The sequence below is a fragment of the Elaeis guineensis genome, chromosome 2, assembly GCF_000442705.2.
Source record: "Elaeis guineensis isolate ETL-2024a chromosome 2, EG11, whole genome shotgun sequence".
NCBI classification, from domain to species: domain Eukaryota; kingdom Viridiplantae; phylum Streptophyta; class Magnoliopsida; order Arecales; family Arecaceae; genus Elaeis; species Elaeis guineensis.
The window spans coordinates 88,972,821-88,991,629 of NC_025994.2; the positions used below are offsets into that span (position 1 = coordinate 88,972,821).

An 18,809-nucleotide genomic window follows, 5' to 3' on the forward strand; every position below is an offset into this window, starting at 1 on the left:
CACCTAAAACTCATTGTCACCCTCATATATGAAGTCTTCCACTTGTTTGCAGGTCTTGCCCGAGCCGAGAGTTTACACCCATACCAGACCCAACCTAAAATTTGTTCAGCATATGTTTCAGAAAAGTCAGGACGGTTGTCTCTAAACAGATGTTAAAACAAAAAGGACAGCATCACCAAATATGTACAGATTTATACACTAACAAACTGAGCTAAATCAAAATATGAAACGGTTGTCCTTGTTATAAGGCACGTCATGCAATGTTAGAATTATGAACCTAACCTATCTGACGTACGTGTTGCCCCTATTTTTTGGCACTAGCAAGGTAAATGTGAGAGAGGAACCATTATGTCCCTCTATTTTCCTGCAACGAAGTAAAGCTAATGGTTTAAAATCAATATCCTATTTTTTGGAATATTTTAAAATGTTTCGAGCCAAACTACCCAGTTAGGTAGCCCTAACTCTCACATCAGCAAAAAAAAAATCCAAGGGTTTTGAGACAAATGATATAATAAGGCCACTTGACTTTTACTATTACTTACCGTTGCTAAGAAAGTGGAACAAACCTTAGAAATGGAAGGAAGGAAAGAAAGCGAGGGAGAAATGTAGAAATAATGTAAGAGACTAACCATGAACAAGAGATATTTGCTTGAAAATACCTTCCTTTTGTACTGAAGAACAGGAAGATGCGAAAAAAAAAGAGATTATAATACAAGCCAATTTTTTTTGAATTTTGTGCTTACAAAAAAAATAACATATCTTTTATTATATTTATGGAGCAATCTACGATGGATACAATGATCAAGAAAAACACTGGATGCTAAAGTGGAAGGCATTCCCGCACCGAAATTATTAGTCAGATACTATATCATCTATCCAAATCACAAAAATGACATGCATACTACAACATATTTAGTTATTAGGCATAAGATGCCAACAGTGTAGTTGCTAGGATCATTAGGGTTGATACCAAGGGCCTAGGCTCAAGTTTCACCCTTCAGCCGATGTCTGTTGGGCTTCCTTTTATCCTAGTTCTCCCCAAAAAATAATAGCTAATAAACAAAACTCTCATTTGCAAATTATGATTAGGTGAGACTTTGGCACCATGAGGTAACTCAAGGTGGAGCCAAATTTTCAAAACTCCAAGGCAGACAAAATGCATATGGCAAGTCCCACACATTCACACCATTCACAAGAAGAACCAAGCAAGCATTTTCCACACCATTGTAATGGGCTCACGTCACAAGATTGTTGGTGATGGTTGTGACAAGTAACCACTCATACATTTTTGTCAAACAAAAAAGTAGTTGAACCCTTCAAATCAAACCCATAATTAAGCACGCATTTGCATGATTATATACCACAATGGTCATCCTCCAGCCTCACCAAACCTCCAACAAACAATCCATGGAGACCCAGTCCATGGCAACACATCATCTCCTCCTCCTCCTCCTTTGCTCAGCCCACTTCTTCCTCTCCCCCTGCCGCTCCGACCCCGATCCCCTCCAGGACTTCTGCGTCGCCAACCTTCGAGCCAGCGACATTACAGTCGATGGATTCCCCTGCAAACCAACCTCCGGCGTCGCCGCCGACGACTTCTTCTCCACCGTGCTTTCCAAAGAAGGCAACACGAACAACGTTTTCAGCTCCAACTTGACCTCCGCAAACGTCCTCAGCTTCCCAGGCCTCAACACGCTTGGGCTCTCCATGAACCGAGTCGACTTCGCCCCTGGAGGTGTCAACCCCCCTCACTCCCACCCCCGTTCCGCCGAACTTGTGCTCGTCACCAAGGGTCGGTTGCTTGTGGGATTCGTCAGCACAAGCAACGTATTCTACTCTAGAGTTGTGAAGGCTGGTGAGATTTTTGTGATCCCCAGGGGGCTCGTTCACTTCCAGTATAACGTCGGGAAGAAGAAGGCACTTGCGATCACGGTGTTCAACAGCCAGTTGCCTGGGGCTGTGGTTGCTCCGTTGGCTTTGTTTGGATCGAAGCCGGCGATACCGAGCGAGGTGCTGGCCAAAGCTTTCCAGGTTGATCAGCAGGTTGTTAAGCTAATAAAGTCCAAATTTGGAAGCTAGCTAGCTACTTCCTCATCGATCTCCTCTCCAGTGGAATACTGCAATTGTCAGTGGTTAAGGTTTCAGGAGCCTCTCATTGCCAAAGAAGGTTGTTCTTTGTTGCTGCCTGCTCTTCTTTATTGGAAGATCAAGTACTCATGGATTACTTTGTTGCCTTATGGCCTCATAAGAATTCCTTCTATTGTTACCGAACAATTATTTGGATACTTCTATCGAAAAAACGGGTATTTGGATATATGAATTTATTATCTTCTGATGTAATATGCTGACTGAGAATTTGTTGTGTGTTATGAATTTTTTATCCCCTCTCTATCCCCTCTTCTGGATGTTGAACGCCTCTGTTTCATAAGAATACAATGGAGTTTGCTTAGAAAACAAGAATTAATAGAGTTTGGAACATGAACTATATATCCTATGACAGCACGGGGGACAGAGAAGTGAAGGAACATTGCTTTTGGTGAACCAACTATTATTACTTGTGCCTGTCAGAATAAAAAAAATCTTATTACTTGGGATATAAATGAAAGATTACATGAGGGCTGTCGCAACCATTTCCAAAATGCAACTATCTCAGCCTGTTTGGTACTATTGTTTATTTTTTGAACAAGAATATGAATTTTTATTACCAAAAAAAAAAAACAAGAATATGAATTTCAATATAGAAAATGTATTTGGTTATCCTATTTTTATTTATATTTTTTAAATAACCTTTATTATTTCTTAAAAAAATAAAATTATTTTTGACCCTTCCAAGAATAGGTAGTATTTACTTTTCTCATTTTAATCTCTTTTTTTATCCTCCAATTTCGCTCTCAATCTTATCCACTCCAACCAATCATCTTAGCTTTTCGAGTCTCACTAGCTATCTCTTCACCCAATACCTACTTATCTCTTGTTGTTGACTGTGTTATCGATCTCATCCACATTTTTTCTTCTTCTGCCACTCCCTCAATTGTCTTTTCGCTCGATGTTGAGCTCTCTTTGAACCCATCCCTCGTTGCTCGTTGCCGGCCACATCATCATCCCTCATTATTAAAAAAAAAAAGAGCCAAATATATTTTTTATTATCAATTAAAATCTGATGGAAAAATATCAATAGAATTTCAGTTTTCAGATATTTATATATATATAAAAAAAGATAACTGTGCCACATGCAGAGTTTTTTTTTCCTCTTTGTTGTGATGCGGTCAAGTTCGAAACGTCCCCTGTTTTATTAAATCAAGGAAGAATGTACAGGGCATCACAAAAGAGAAAGCAAAAGGGATGGTACCACTGGAGCAAGCCACAATTTAAATTTTAAGCATGCAACCATCCAAATTTTCTAGCAACTATTTCCACAACCATTTGAAGTTTGACACGTATGAGGTCCCACCAGCCAGGGATATGCCCCTCATTCGGTTACTTGATGGATGTGGGTTCAGCACGGTGATCTTGTTGCAAACTGTGTCATCATATCATTATTAAAAAGAATGACGGTAATTCTACCAAGAAAAAAACAGAATGACGGTAAAGTTTATTAGCTCATGTGAGATCATATTACATTTTACATTCCATAATACCTTTAATAGAGATTTTATTATATTCAGCGTCCCATCTTTTTGGCTCCAGTTAGCAAATGCCCATCTCTCCTGGGGCTGACCTCGTAACGATCTTGCAGAGATTTCTCCTAGATCCTCAATTTTCCTCAACCACTCTCGTTGACTTTTTATTAGTCTTTTATCACTGGTCGAAAGTACTTCCTATGTCAATGTCTAAGACTTAAGTTCTCATAATTTAAAGATTATTCTGAGATTTTTTATTACTTTTTTAAAGAAGAAGACATGACATGATTTTATTTTATTTTATTTTTTTTGGATGAATTGGAGAATAGTAGGAATATCCAACTACTCACCAAGACATCACACTGAGTTGTTTCACTAGCGATGATGATCATAGTGATACATGATATAGTTGGTGGATATCCTATAATTTATATTTAACAATCCATACACAATCAAACTTAAAAGCATCAAATAATGTCCATCACAAATGGATACCTTGAGTTTTTTTTTATTTTTTTATTTTTAAGAAGAAGATATCACACTGAGTTTTTTTTTTTTTTTTTTTCTTTTTTTGATGAATTGAAGAGTAGTAGGAACATCCAACTACTCATCAAGACGTCACATTGATTTGTTTCATCAGCGATGATGATCATAGTGATACATGATATAGTTGATGGATACCCCATAATTTACATTGAACAACCCATACACAATCAAACTTAAAAGCATCAAATAATGTCCATCATAAATGGATACCTTGGGTTTTTTTTCTTTTTTCTTTTTACATTTTAAAGAAAAAGACATTATACTGAGTTTTTTTTTTCTTTTTTGATAAATTGGAGAGTAGTAGGAACATTCAACTACTCACCAAGACGTCACATTGATTTGTTTTATCAACGATATTGATGATCATAATGATACATGATATAGTTGATGGATACCCCATAGTTTACATTTAACAATCCAATTTAAAAGCGTCAAATAATGTCACGCATGTCATAGAAGGAACAGAAGAGTTCGGACAAAAATTCAGATACCGCATTTTTCATTAAAATAAATCTAAAATCTTCTGTCAAAGATTAAAAATCTAAAATGCTGCATTCCTTCTGGCTAGGCCTAGAATTGACCCAAGAGCACATCTCCCTTTTTCAGTAAGCAAGAACACATCCATCAGTATAATACTAATGCACCAGGAAATGAAGATGGAATAACCTGCAGGTGGAAGTTAAGGATAAAAGAATGCAATTAATTTTAAGTATGATGCACTGCTGGACAAAGTCAAAATAAGAATATCAATATGATTGAAGTGGATGTTAATGTTTTATGTTATGATGGATGGCCGCTTGTGATCAAAAGCATGCATATGGGATCAAATCCTGGAGGATAGAATTGTGAAGCATCAAAAATTTATTAATCCATTGCCATGGTTATGCTTGTTTAAAAACTGTAAATCCTAGCAAAGCCACGAAGGAAACAAACGCATGATGGGAGGATGCACATCTATGGGACTAGAGCTTGATGACCTCTCCTCACAAAACTCGCCATGACCTCATGCTCAGATCATATATATGGATCATTTTTGAAAGAAATTTAAAGTGAAGCGTTGAACACTTGAATTTGTTTGCAGGTTGAAAATTCTCACCCATGCCAAATCCAACCTAAATTTCTTGAGCATGTGTTTGAGAAATGTCTCCATGATTGCCCTCGTTATACTGCATGCCATGCAATACTCCATAGAACACTTCTAAAACAATTGTGGATAATTTTGATAGTTATCCTTATATGACTTGATCTATTATGACTCAAAACCCATCTGCTCATGAATTACGCGTACCTTTTTTATTGGCAGGTGGCTTACAGTACTATATGAAGGACGAAAGCATTGAAACAAACGTTCTTATAGTATCTTATTAATTCTTATATAGCTGCAAATTCTCCTTAGAGGTGAATGTTGAAAGTTTGGGTATCAGAGAGAGAACTCTATCTCGTCTCAATAAAAAAAAAAAAAGAACTCTAACCGTAGCATTTCATACTATTGCATACAACAGTGCCGATCTCTCGGCAAATACCCTAGCTAGGGATAACCTTTGTGTTTTGGGACGTCCACGTTTTGGGACTACGCATGTTACAGTCTAACTACATACATCAAAAAGATAGTTCTTAATTTTCTAGGCTTATACCCAGTCATATCAATTACCCCTATTTTTCGCCCCTAGAAGGTAATGTCATACAAGTGGATAGAGTAGAACCATTAATTATCATACGTCCCGTAAGGTAAAAAAACGCAAAGTTCAGGATCAAAACGTTGTCTTGCTTAACATTGTAATATATATATACCTTTTTTTGGTAGACAACATTTTGAAATGTATCTAGACAAATGATATATACAAGGAACCTAATTTGAAATTCTCCTCAAAAAAGAAGAAAAGAAGCCTCGTAGCTCAACTCTTTTATGCATGCACATACTTGTAACTAAAGTCTTATATACGGGAGTGAGTACGTACATAATTACAACTGAAAATAGAATAGACAATTCTTATAAATACCGAGGAACTTGGATGGACTTCTATATTGAGAACTACAGTCTGTCGCATTATATTATCCGTCCAAATAACGCAAAATTTATAGATTATTAGTCAGAAGGCAAAAGCTAGTTGCATGGTTCCTCAAAATATAATTTAGAGAGTGATATCATCATCATATACTTTGTGTTTCGGTTCATTGTGAACATTAATTCTCGGCATGCAGCATGATCTAAGCTAAGCTGACTCAATCCACCAAAAAAGAGAGAAGCTGGATTAAAAACTCCAAACTCCAAGGAAGACCCACTTCTTCAATGCCCATCCAAGGCAAGTTCAATCTCTCAGACCAATTCCTGTTCAACGTAAGAATAATCTCTCTCTTGTCAAACAAAAAAAAGGTGTGGAATCCTTCAAATCACCAGGCGTACAAGCTAATATAACAGAACATCAAACCTATAAATACACAACATCAAGCTCATATCCTCCACGCTCACCATGAAGATGCAATCCATGGCAAGACCTTTCCTCCTCCTCTGCTTCACCCTCTTCCTCCTCTCCCCGTGCCGCTCCGACTCCGATCCCCTCCAAGACTTCTGCGTCGCCAACCGTCAAGCTGGCGACATAACGGTCGATGGATTCCCTTGCAAACCCAGCTCCAGCGTCGTCTCCGACGACTTCTTCTCCATGGCGCTTTCGAAAGGAGGCAACACGAACAACGTTTTCAGCGCCAACGTGACCTCCGCGGATGTCCTCAGCTTCCCAGGCCTCAACACACTCGGGGTCTCCATGAACCGAATCGACCTCGCCCCCGGAGGTCTCAACCTCCCTCACTCCCACCCCCGCGCCACCGAGCTAGGGTTTGTTCTTCAGGGTCAGTTGCTGGTGGGATTCGTCAGCACGAGCAACGTATTCTACTCTAAAATTGTGAATGAAGGCGAGAATTTTGTGATTCCCAGGGGGCTCGTTCACTTCCAGTACAACGTGGGGAAGGAGAAGGCGCTGGTGATTACGGCATTCAATAGCCAGTTGCCTGGAGTTGTGCTTGCTCCGGTCTCTCTCTTTGGATCGAACCCTGCTATACCCAGCGACGTGCTGGCCAAGGCTTTCCAGGTTGATCAGCAGGTCGTTAATCTGATAAAGTCCAAATTTGGAAACTAAAGCTACTTCCTCGGTTCCCCCTCCAATAAATTATGTTTTGTAGTGGTGGTTCAGGTTTCATAAACTTCCGATTCTGTATTATGTTATGCCTTTTGCTGTTGTTTATTGTTGCTTGCTCTTCTCTGTTGGAGGATCAAGTGCTCATTGATTGCTTTGTTCCCTCATGGCATTGCACCAATTATTCTGTGTGTTACCAAATAATGTTAGTCTAAATATATGGATTTATTATCTTCTGACGGGCTATGGTGAATGAGTACTTCTGAAATGTTACGGATAGTGGAGATTGGATCCCAAACTTTATTGTTATTTAATAATTAGGTCCAAGAATGTGACCAACTGTTGCATGCAAACCATCTCCGGGTTTGGGTTATACCTTGCATGTGAAAAAATGGTGTCAATCCTTAGATCATATTTTGCACAACTTTCAAAGCCCTCCAACTTCTCCCTTCCATATATCAGCACAGATCATGATGTAGATGCTGCACTTCGAAAGCTATATAAAACATGATCCAACAGTTCACACCGCCAAAAAAGATCAATCGTGCTTTCGTGCAAAAAATACAATCCCCACCCATTATCTTCTGTCGATTTCTTTTCTGCCTTCTGCCTCTGTACTAATTCCATCTCTGTGTTACCAACTGTGATGTGGGCATATGAATTCATTATCCTTTGAAGAGCTATGGTGAATGAGCATTTCTCATACGTAAAGAAATCCTCCCATCTTCTAGATGTCATAAACTTCCTTATCTCATGACTAAGTAGAGATTGTTTCACACACTACCTTACCATGGCAAGGAGAGCAGAGAATTGAAGAAAAGTATCGCCTTCAGGTTTGGAAAACGGACCTCAACAAGACAACCGCTACCAGTGATTAGTGAATAAAAATGGTGATTCAAAGGGCTGTTTTAACAAACAACCAGTATAGTAATAACCTGAGCAAATGGTTTGAGCATTTTTCTCTGCCAAATTCTCCAGTAAATTTCCTCTAAACCAATAGAAATGTGCCCCAAAAGTCAGGTGTTGGATGTTTTTTTGTCAAAAAAAAAAAAAAGGGAGATCATATCATTAATTGCGATGCGCAAAGGTAAGATTCAGCTAATCATCCATGACCATCATGTTATTGTACTTTCTAAATTGGGTGGGCCTCGGCTATCCATACTTTCAATTAAATACATGTAGCGAATTTACTTAATAATGGGTCCCCGTTTTTATGCCCTGTTAGAAAATACACATCTTTCTATATCGCCAAATGCCAATTGTCAAGGTCAACAGCCTTGTTAGAAAATACACATCTTTCTATATCGCCAAATGCCAATTGTCAAGGTCAACAGCCTTGATAATGATTGTACAAGTATTTCTCCGGCAAACCTCAAATTTCCTTAGCCCGCACCCTTTTTGTTTTAGCCTTTAATCACAATTCACAAGTCAAGAGTACCCATTATTTCAATGACTTGAATTTACATCTTATGATGTGGATATCACATCAAGTGGTTCAATAAAGGATATGATGGTTGTAATGCTATGTAATAATTAAGATGATCATGACCCCCTATAACTTATATTAAACAATCCATACACCACAAAAGTTGAAAGATATCAAGTTGATCTTACCTACTCATTTTAAAAAATTTTGGCCATCCTAAAATCGTGTATTATAGATTGCAAGAGAAAAGAAGCCACGAGTTGAAGTGGAATTATTACCAGGTCATTCAACCATGTGTTGGCATGGTTGTTGCGAGTTTAGATGGAAAAATTGTTCGTGGTTTCTGGCCGGAATAGCTTGGAATGGTCTCATAAACCTTCCAGACGGTGACGTCTGAACTGAAAAGACATAATGATGCATACCTTATTTGACCAAACGGGATATCTATATGGCATCTCACTTTATCTAAACAAATCATAACTTTTCATACAATTTCGTCAGCTTTTTCCCTCTTTTTTTGAGGAGTTCCTTTTAGGATTCTCCAACATGTAGGATCCTTAATCATTTCAAGTATCCCAACGAATCAAAGCAACAGAAGATACTTTCTACCAAAAAAAAAAACAAAAAAAAAGAAAAAAGAGGCAACAGAAGATACTCAAGCTTTTCTAGACTGACTACAAACAGTAAGTCACCTTACTATAATCATTTCAATATTCTTCCCTAGGGCATGATGAACATTGCATGGTGAATCATATTCCAGCCAACAAAGTAATACCACTTCTTGCAGCATCTTCCACAAACTTTTCTTGATCACAAGAAGCTCTGCTTTTGAAAATCTTAAATGCAACACCAACATGAGATCATCCATACCAGTCTCCTTTCACCTCTTTTTGTCCAACGGAAACCTGCACCCTCTTTGTTCACACTTTTGCACCATCTATATTGATCTTGTACCAGACTCAGTTTAACAGTATATTCACATGGTTGACATCCCTCTCCACATGGGAGGGGCCTAATGTTCATGGTAGCATCCTCATTGTATTTCTCAAAATAATAATAATAATACAGGATCATTCTTGATTTCCAACTCAAACTTAATTTATCAAGACTGGCTTCCATAGTTATCTGAAAATGATATTCTAGATCAGCCTTTATAACTCAGTCCTTGCTATTTTATTAATTTTGCGTGATAATCTCCCGAGAATCCCAAAAGGAGATGCCCTGTCTTTCTTGCCTAACCTGCACCATGAACAACACACATCCGACCACATGAGCAGCAAGGTCTAGATATCTCATTTCTGGAGGGGAAGCTGTTTATGCAGCTAAGAGCATAATTAACTGTAGATAATATATTGACAATTACATACCAAAGATTGTTAGACAAATTGCCTCACCAGCATTCCTCAATGGTACATCTGAAAAATAATCCCCTCTCAAGACCAATCCACATACTGCTTTATTCTCAAGGAAATTATAAGCTGTCTTGGTACTCAGTACTAAGGCAACCGATCCATCCTCTATTGGAATCTTAACCAATGAAACTATTCAGAATTTTCTTCCGAAGTGGATGGTGAAGCCAGAGTCAACATGTTTAAATTCCACCATTCTTCTTCAGCAATCAAGTCTCCTAACTATCAGCTTTCTTCTTCCGATCAAACTGTGGAAAAGCTTCGGTGCTTGATAAGCATGGTGCCAATTATTCAAAAATCTTTATCTATGATTTATCAACAGTTTCCATAAAACATTTGATTCTTCCATGGTTTCATTTCCAGCTTGTATATGTAGACTGTAAATAGCAAATTTGATCGAACTGACTACTCGTCATTTTAACTTTCAGCTAATTGCATCAGGTCACATAAGCCACACTTCCAAAGTTGCACCATGACAACTTATGTTCACCTTCTATTCTGATCCCACTAAACATTTGTTTTCACAAGGTATGCAATGGATAACAGCAACATCACAAGTAGCCTATCATCAGTACATACTTCAATCTTTCATCATTTGCTGATAAATACTATAGGAGGCACAAGAAACACATAAACAAACATCAATGTTATAAATAATTAAAACAGACATGCTAACAGAAGGTAGTCTCCCACACAGCAGATAATTGAAAAAGAGGATACCGAATCAAATTGATTCTCAGCTGAAAAAACAATGCTTAAAAGCATCAATTCTCTCTAGTTCCATTGGTCCACAAATTAAGCAGTGAAACTATTGCACATGCTATAAAAGAAAACAGAAAAGACAGATGAAAGGGCTGAAGCATTCAGTCACATCCTGTCCAAGGCTGCAGTGCTGATCGGAATGACACCAGATGCAGAGACAAGAGCATCAACAAGAACATCATGGTGGTTGACAGGAATGACATCATCATCCAAAATTTGCACGGAGTATGCAAGTGCAACTGCTAGTCAAAAGAGGGAAAAAAACATCAGGCCATCAGAAAATAAAAAAGGGCATCTGAAGCTTCTAGTCTATGGAACAAATGCACAAAGGGTATACATCTTATAACTTAGGAGCCTATTGGTCTTAAGTCACATACTCATTTAACATAATTCACAAACCCATCTAACACTATATTCAGGCTGAGCCCAGAAAAAGCCAGCAGACCAGTTAAAAGAGCCTTTGAATAGCTATAGCTCAAAATTAACAACAATAGATCCTACTAATTGGACAGTGGTCCAATAAAGCAGACTATGCCGGTGCTACATCTTTCAGGACACACATATGCCAAAAAATACATGATGATGAAATTAACCAAACATGGAACATAAAAAGTTAGCCGATGGTATATCTCATATAAATTTGATATACAGGCAAGAAACATGAAAATGTAAAATCACATGTACCTAGAAGAGGTTGTTTCCACCTTCGCTCCATTGCTAGCTCCTGATATTTCTTCAGGAATACATCATAGTAGCTGTTGAGGAGCATCACACAAATAGAAGCATGGGAAAATTAGAAAACCCACAAGGCATCATAAAAATATATTGAGAAGATTTTAAGTAAATATATGCGACATAGGTACTGATTGAAAGTTAATGGTAGTTAGTATTATGATAAATCTTTATAAGTAGGCTATATTAGATAGTCGAAAAATATCCCACTTTGAAATGCTCGGATGGTGTCAGCCACTTGGTAATCTGAGCTTTTTGTCATCATAAATGCCTCTAACAGATGGGATACAAATGAAGAATAAAAAGGTGTCTACAGGTTTGACAGAATATTAAAGTTGTAAGTAGAAAAGGCAGCAAATAGGAGGTTGGAGTTACATTCCAATCGATGCATAATGTATTTGAAATGCATGAATTTCATCCCATATATTGGTCATACCATATTATTTCTGGCATGATCTTAAAAATATAAAACAGAATAAAATCTGTTTTGAAAAGATTAACAAGTCATCAATGGCTATCATCACAGTGATTTAGTGAAACAACTAGAGAACCTATAATTAAAAGAAGATTATATAATTAATTTCAATAAAGTTTTACCACATGGCTGCTAAACAGCATCTTAGAAAACTTGGGATCAGTTTACTGGGTGCCTAGATGCAACATTATGCCACAAAAGAACTGCATGCTTTGAGCATTTGAAAATACCTTGTAAAAGTGGCAGTATGAATCTTCTAGGCAGAATGGGATCCCCCAGCATCATGCACATAATTAGGGACTGTCATCAATCTAAAAGCTAACTCAAGGAACCTGGGGCTTTTAAAACATTATAAGATCTCTCTATCTCTCTAATTCCCTCCATCCTTCATCTCTCCTATTACAGACACTCTATGTTAGCATCTATGTTCCACTCCAAGAGCTACCCTTTTTTGTGCTAGATGGACATCTGGAAACAAAACAGCATTACCCTGTAATGCAAATGATGACACCACAAAATATTCATCTATTTTGGGCAGTAGCCATTACTATTCCCAAATGTCTTAACTCGTGTCATGCACTTTCCATCCCTTTTTTGTTTCTAATGTAAATGACATGAATGAAGGCTTGTCAACAAAAAGCACACTCACTGGCCTACTTGGTCCAGTAGTAAATGTATTTCTAATATTGGAATGTGGCATTTACTTCATTTTTATGTATTTGGATTGTGTGGTAGTGTTTCTTGTATCAGCCCTTTCAGAGGTTCATATTGAATACTTTGGAGATCTATACACTTGGCACCATTGCCAAATGTCCTGGCAATGCTGCTTATGATACATAATGGTGTATCCAATTATCCCCTTGAACGAAAAAATAATAATTATCACAATGGGCCAAGTAAATTCAATAAATCCCATGCTGAAACAATTCTGCCCAAGGTAATGAGTTGGCTAGTTCAAATGAGAGAGTACTTCCATCAGAAAGTTATGAGACATAATTCCTACCCTCCACCACGGCCTAGTCGTTGCCCATGTCTATCAAATGCAACTCCTGCAAGTATATAACGAAATGGATAAGAAATAAATGTTCGATATGTTAAGAATACACATCAAGGAAGAAGAATTAAACTTACCAGGTAACAGGAAAATGTCAACAGGGTGAGTTGCCAGCATAGCTGCATGATTGAAACTCTTCAGATTAGACCATCAGTATACCTACCTTTGCAACTGCAGTCCATAGATGTTAAAACACACATAATACTTAATGATGACAACGGCAATATATTTACCATTTACAATAAAATGCTTGTTCTCACATATGAACATGTATAGTCTTCCAATTTAAGATCACATGTTAGATCTACTTCATCCACCAATCACAAGGATCAGAAAAGTGGCTTATATGATGATTTGGAAGATCGGAGAGGAGTAGTGAAAGAAGTTCCTGGAAAGCCTAACACAAAGAATCTAGCACATACATATACACCAACAAGATCAATCATGTCACTATCACATGTTGTGAAGACACCAGATACATCCTTGTATCCCATATGCTGAAGCTAATGTTTTGTCATGTTAGAATTTAGAATGTATGCGTAGCTTTAGATCATAAGTTAGCTAAGAATGGTTAGTAGTAAAGTAAGGTTATGAGATTCTTGAGTAAACCTCCAGGCCTAATCCAGATATCAAATCTAACTTTATTCATGTGTTGCATCAAGGTCAAACATATCCATACAAAACAATTTTATTAGTCCAGAATGGGATCTGAATGCTAGTCTCATGACAAGTTTAATGCATAGGCCATCGCCACTTCCATTTTCATCATCACAGAAATAACTATATATTGTTTTGGTACAGCTTAATATGCAATTTACTTCTTTAGAAATTAAAAATTCTGCCTCCAAAAAATTTCATGAATAGAAAGGAAACAATGGAATTGAGAGGAATGATAAACAAAGTGCGTGTGTGTGTTTAAGTGTTTGCTAGTTATTTGTTAAAGTCAAAAATTTACCATCTTCACGTTGACTTCCATCAGCATCTATTGGGGATGGCTCCAAAATATTCATTGAATTTGCTATCAAATCTTTGATGCTTGAGATTTTAAGCATCCGCATATGGCTATTCTTGTCCTCCACACGTGGAACATAAAGCCTTTTCTTTTCTTCACCTGTGTGTGATATTCTTGACTTGAAAATGAACATTGAGAATATAATATCAATTTTATATGTAGAAACCAATGGACACTAATTAGTTTTTCAATGAAGAGCCACCTCTTATAGCAGTAGAAAGCTGAAATGAAAATTGATAAGAAATCAAATGAAGCATCAAAATATGGCATGACTTAATTATATTTGCACTTGTATCATGAGATGCACTCAAAATATTTTTCTCAAATAAGCAATTTATGCCACAATTTAAAGTACAGACAGGTTTTGAAATCTATTATTAGGTCATCACTGACATCCATGTAGTATTCATGCTAACATGAGACCCCAGTGCACAGCATGGCTTAGTCAATCCAAGTATATACTACCAACCAGAGGTAGTCATCATGGAGGGAAAATGGCAATTAAACAGCAACTTAACAAAAAGTAAACATTTTGAGATCATTGTTGATTTTAAATAAAAAATATTCTTCAAAAGATAGAATACTGTAGCACATGCCTACAATTCTAATGGTCCTACAACTATATGGCAATTGGCATGCCCCCACCATGAGGTATTTTGGCCATAAGCTATCACTTGACTTGGTTTTTATACATCTTTTAAACATGATGGTAGGTTGCATATGTGCCCGATGATGTGTTTGTATATTATGTTTGAGTGATGGTTAAAAAAGGTACATGCATAAGCAACCATGCATGCATGCACAATGAGACATTGATGAGTTATCAACTCTGAAATCATAAGCAACTCATATTGGTAACCTATGTGTGTGTAAACCATATGTTATTAAATCCGCTGCTTAGAAAAATGAAACACCTAAATTGATGCATGCATACGCACTCTTTCTGTAGGCTTCTTTCTCTCTCAATTAGCCAAACATGATGTCACTCAATTAGGACAAACATGATGGATGGATGGATCCCCAATCTCTCTCTGTAGGTTTGCTTTATCAGTCAGTTAGGTCACACATGATGTATGTCTATACATACGTATGTAGGGACACAGATGCACACATACGTATGTGCATATATACTTTCTACATGCTCTCTTTCCAACTCAGGGCACACATGATGGATGGATGGATAGGAAGTACACAACAACAATGAGTTGCATTGGAGATATAGCAGTATCTAGAACATAATAGACTTGCACAGAAATAACCTAGGTAAGTGTCCATGCTTCATTGGTGGAAGTTTGTCATTTGACCAATGTCAAAGATTACAAAATTGCCATTTCGAAAATCATGATTAGTAGTAAAGGAATTTAAACGCCAACTGTCAAAGCAATTGATAACCAAACATCGAAACTGAAGGGTATGCACAAAGCTTACGATCATTTGCATCCCTTAAAACTTCTGCCACAATTCTTGATGTATCAACTTCGTGCAGGGACTCACAACTTATATAAGCACATAATCCCCTAGTAGACTTGAACCAAGAGGAATCCAAAACGATATTCTGAATTGCTGTATCTGAAAATCAAGCCCAAATTTTCACATTATAGCAAAGTTATGCAAGTTAAATGTAATCAATATCTTCACAATGATGCAACTCAAATTGTTTCTTTATCTTATTACAGTACAAGGAAAAGACCAACATTTCTAGAAAAGGGATTGTAATAAAATATCAGTCTTTGAAAAGTCGAAGACTTCCAGGTGAACTTAGTTTGCATATATAAGAAGTATAGGGCTTCAAAATCAGAAATTACAAGCTATCTAAGATAACACTCTGAGATGCCTGTATTAGCTTTAGGTCAAGAACTAAATATTCCATAATGCAATATTACAATGCCAAACTGTCTAAAACCTAACTCATGTTCTTGATTACTTCAAAAAGTGTTGATCAAGAAATAGGGAACCATATAAGTTGTATTTTAGGGTTCTTAAAAAGCAAATCCAATTTGTTTGCACAACAAAACAATTAAGCATTTTTAAGAATTACTTTTTAAAACTTGTTTATTTCAGGTTTCCATTACATTATCATTTATTTTCATCAGTGGGCAATTTGAATATTTTCTTATTTTGTAGAAATATGATGCTTTAATTATTTCCCTACTTTCAGGTTTAAACAGTTTAACACCTCATTTAAATTTTTTAACAGTTAGAGAATCCACCAGCAATCACTTAGCATACATCAGTTGAGTTCTTCATGTGCTTAACCATAGAGTGCCATTGTGTATAGAAGCATCATCTTATATGTATTGGCTAAAGCTTACATGTTGTGTATAGAAGCATCATCTTGTATGTATGGCTACAGCTTACATGCTATTTTACTTAAGTAGTCCTCTTAAATATGGATCAGGTAATTCCTTCTGCAGATAGATTTATAAGTCAGTAACATATCTCTACCATATAAAGGGAAAACTTTGAGCGGCCACCTAGCACTGTATCCAGAATACTTTTAAATGTCTTATTTGATGTAAATTAATAATGAAGATTGATAAAGGCAATTTAGGATTTGTGGGACTCATTCTGTTTCTGTCTGACTTTTGAATTTTGGTTATCTGAAAGGTTTGAATCAGCTCCCAAGTTCCTATACATTCTGTTGATAAATACATCCCTCACAGTTCTCTCACTTGACATAACGTTTTAGATAGATGAAAGACAAGCATTATCGATTTGAATTTCTTCTTCTTGAACTAGAAGCATGCATCACAGGTGCTGACATCTTCTGATTTTTGACAAGAAATCACCATATCAGGAACTAGACAAAGAGCTTTCAGCTTTCTTATTTTCAAGCATTTGATTTTCTATAATATATTCACATTGATAAATCCCTAGATTATGAATAAAATGCAGAGTTGAATCTTTCATTTTCCTCCACTACAATGGCAACAGTGAAGATCAGTTGCCTTGGAATTACTCAATGCTAACTCCACAGTGCCCAAAATCTATCATTTGCAGAGGGCTGTCCTTATAATGCACTTTCATTTGGTGCTTGTCCTCGATGAGAGTTCACTCATGCCGCACTTTAAGCAAATGTTCATAAGAATAAAATCAATAAAAAAAACAATCTCTCCTTTCTGCGACAAATGTACAAACATATGAAGGCCAAATCACCACCTACGTCTATACAACAAATTAGTCAGGAATAACTGCAAACATATAAACAAAGAATAGCAACAACATACAGGCAGCTGAGGATCTTAAGCACCGAACAAACGCATTAATCATCACAAAGCCAACGAGTAACAGAAGCCTTATATCAAGAGCTCGGTTTTGATGGAGAGAGAAACAGAGGGAAAAAAAAACTGCAGTTGGATGGAATTTACTTCGCAGAAAAAGAAATATTAAACAAAGGCTGTTAGCATCAACAAACAACTGCACTCTGGATAGAAACAGTAGCCCGCAGATCAAAATCCGAGCCCTGCTTTCTGTCGAACATATCCGTTTAAAGATTCGACCTTGAAGAAATCAAACAGGCACGATGAGAGAGGGAGCGAGAGGACACCTTCTTGGGCTCGTTGGGTGGGGGGTAAAGCCTTCAATGCTTTCCGGATCTCCGAACGAAGGGCGCGCTTCTGCTGGGCAACGGAGCCAGGGACGATGACGGTAGATCCGGACATGGTGGCGGCGGTGGCGACAGAGGCGCAAAGGATTGGGAGGGCGGAGGAGTGGGGCAGAGAGGGAGAGAGGAGAGCTGGGAGGGTCATCACCATCACCGACCTCGCCTTTTGTAGTAGGTGGCCAAGGCCTGTTCTCATTCCTAGAAGCTGCCCTCCTGTTACTTTACTAGGTTAACATTCTCTTCTTTCCACTACCCAAAAAAAAAACATTCATTTCTTTTGGTTTCTTCTTTCTTGCTCTTTGTTTTTAACTTGCCCGTTTTTTTTTTTTCCTTTTAGTCTCAACCAAAAAAAAAATGCTGGCCTCAAATTTTTTTTTTTTTTTTTGGTTATTTATATCTCAATACGGCAGGAAATTTTCTCGACTGATGTTTGGAATGCTTTCTTGGGCAATTTAATATACACCCGATATTCAATGAGAATAATCAAAAGCTGTAGTTTCATTTGATCGATATTAGTTTTATTTATATGATTTTTTAGCATTTTTTATGTTTATTGATCTTTTTCACCTACCGGGGACATTGAACTTGCTAGAAAAATCACTCCTCGGTGATGTCAAGGCTAAAATTCGTGTGCTACTTTTTTTTTTTTTTTTTGGATAAAAGAAAGATCGAAGCTGTATTTTACGTACAGAAAAGCAACAATTTACAAACAGAGTACATGTAAGGAAGGAAAGAGAAATTTAAAAAAGTAAGGCAAATTATCCCAAAAGAAAGCCGAAAACCAAGAGAAGCCCGGTGAAGCCCAAAAATGAATGAATGAGTTGATGCATGGGAAAATTCTTTGTGTACCGCAGGCGGTATAAAAAATTTAATATGAAAGATACTATTTTACGTGATTAATCTACATAGTCATCATTTTTCAATATATATATAATGCTTGTAGTTTTATTTTTTTTAAAAAAAATTTGAAAGACGAAATTTTTCTGTTTTTTGAAAAAAATTATGACATCTTGTGTCTATATTATGTGCAGGAACTCA

The 18,809-nt window shown here is 37.1% G+C and overlaps 3 protein-coding genes across 3 annotated transcripts; 2 read left to right on the forward strand and 1 right to left on the reverse strand.

The window, feature by feature from the left end:
- Window positions 1-1,350: 1,350 nt before the first annotated feature.
- On the forward strand, window positions 1,351-2,340 carry LOC105054494 (oxalate oxidase 1). The gene has a single exon (XM_010936023.4). It carries the CDS (start codon window positions 1,366-1,368, stop codon window positions 2,077-2,079), a length of 714 nt encoding a protein of 237 aa, XP_010934325.2. The 5' UTR covers window positions 1,351-1,365; the 3' UTR covers window positions 2,080-2,340.
- A 4,291-nt stretch (window positions 2,341-6,631) lies between these two features.
- Window positions 6,632-7,536, forward strand: LOC105054484 (germin-like protein 3-8). Its single transcript, XM_010936013.4, has one exon. It carries the CDS (start codon window positions 6,638-6,640, stop codon window positions 7,298-7,300), a length of 663 nt encoding a protein of 220 aa, XP_010934315.2. The 5' UTR covers window positions 6,632-6,637; the 3' UTR covers window positions 7,301-7,536.
- Window positions 7,537-10,833: 3,297 nt separating this feature from the next.
- Window positions 10,834-18,043, reverse strand: LOC105054478 (5-formyltetrahydrofolate cyclo-ligase, mitochondrial). Its single transcript, XM_010936001.4, has 7 exons — window positions 17,715-18,043; window positions 15,596-15,736; window positions 14,111-14,266; window positions 13,233-13,274; window positions 13,105-13,150; window positions 11,579-11,649; window positions 10,834-11,133 (listed from the first exon to the last, which is right to left on the reverse strand). The coding sequence occupies exons 1-7, from the start codon at window positions 17,965-17,967 to the stop codon at window positions 11,000-11,002; spliced, it is 843 nt and encodes a 280-aa protein (XP_010934303.2). The 5' UTR covers window positions 17,968-18,043; the 3' UTR covers window positions 10,834-10,999.
- Window positions 18,044-18,809: the final 766 nt, after the last annotated feature.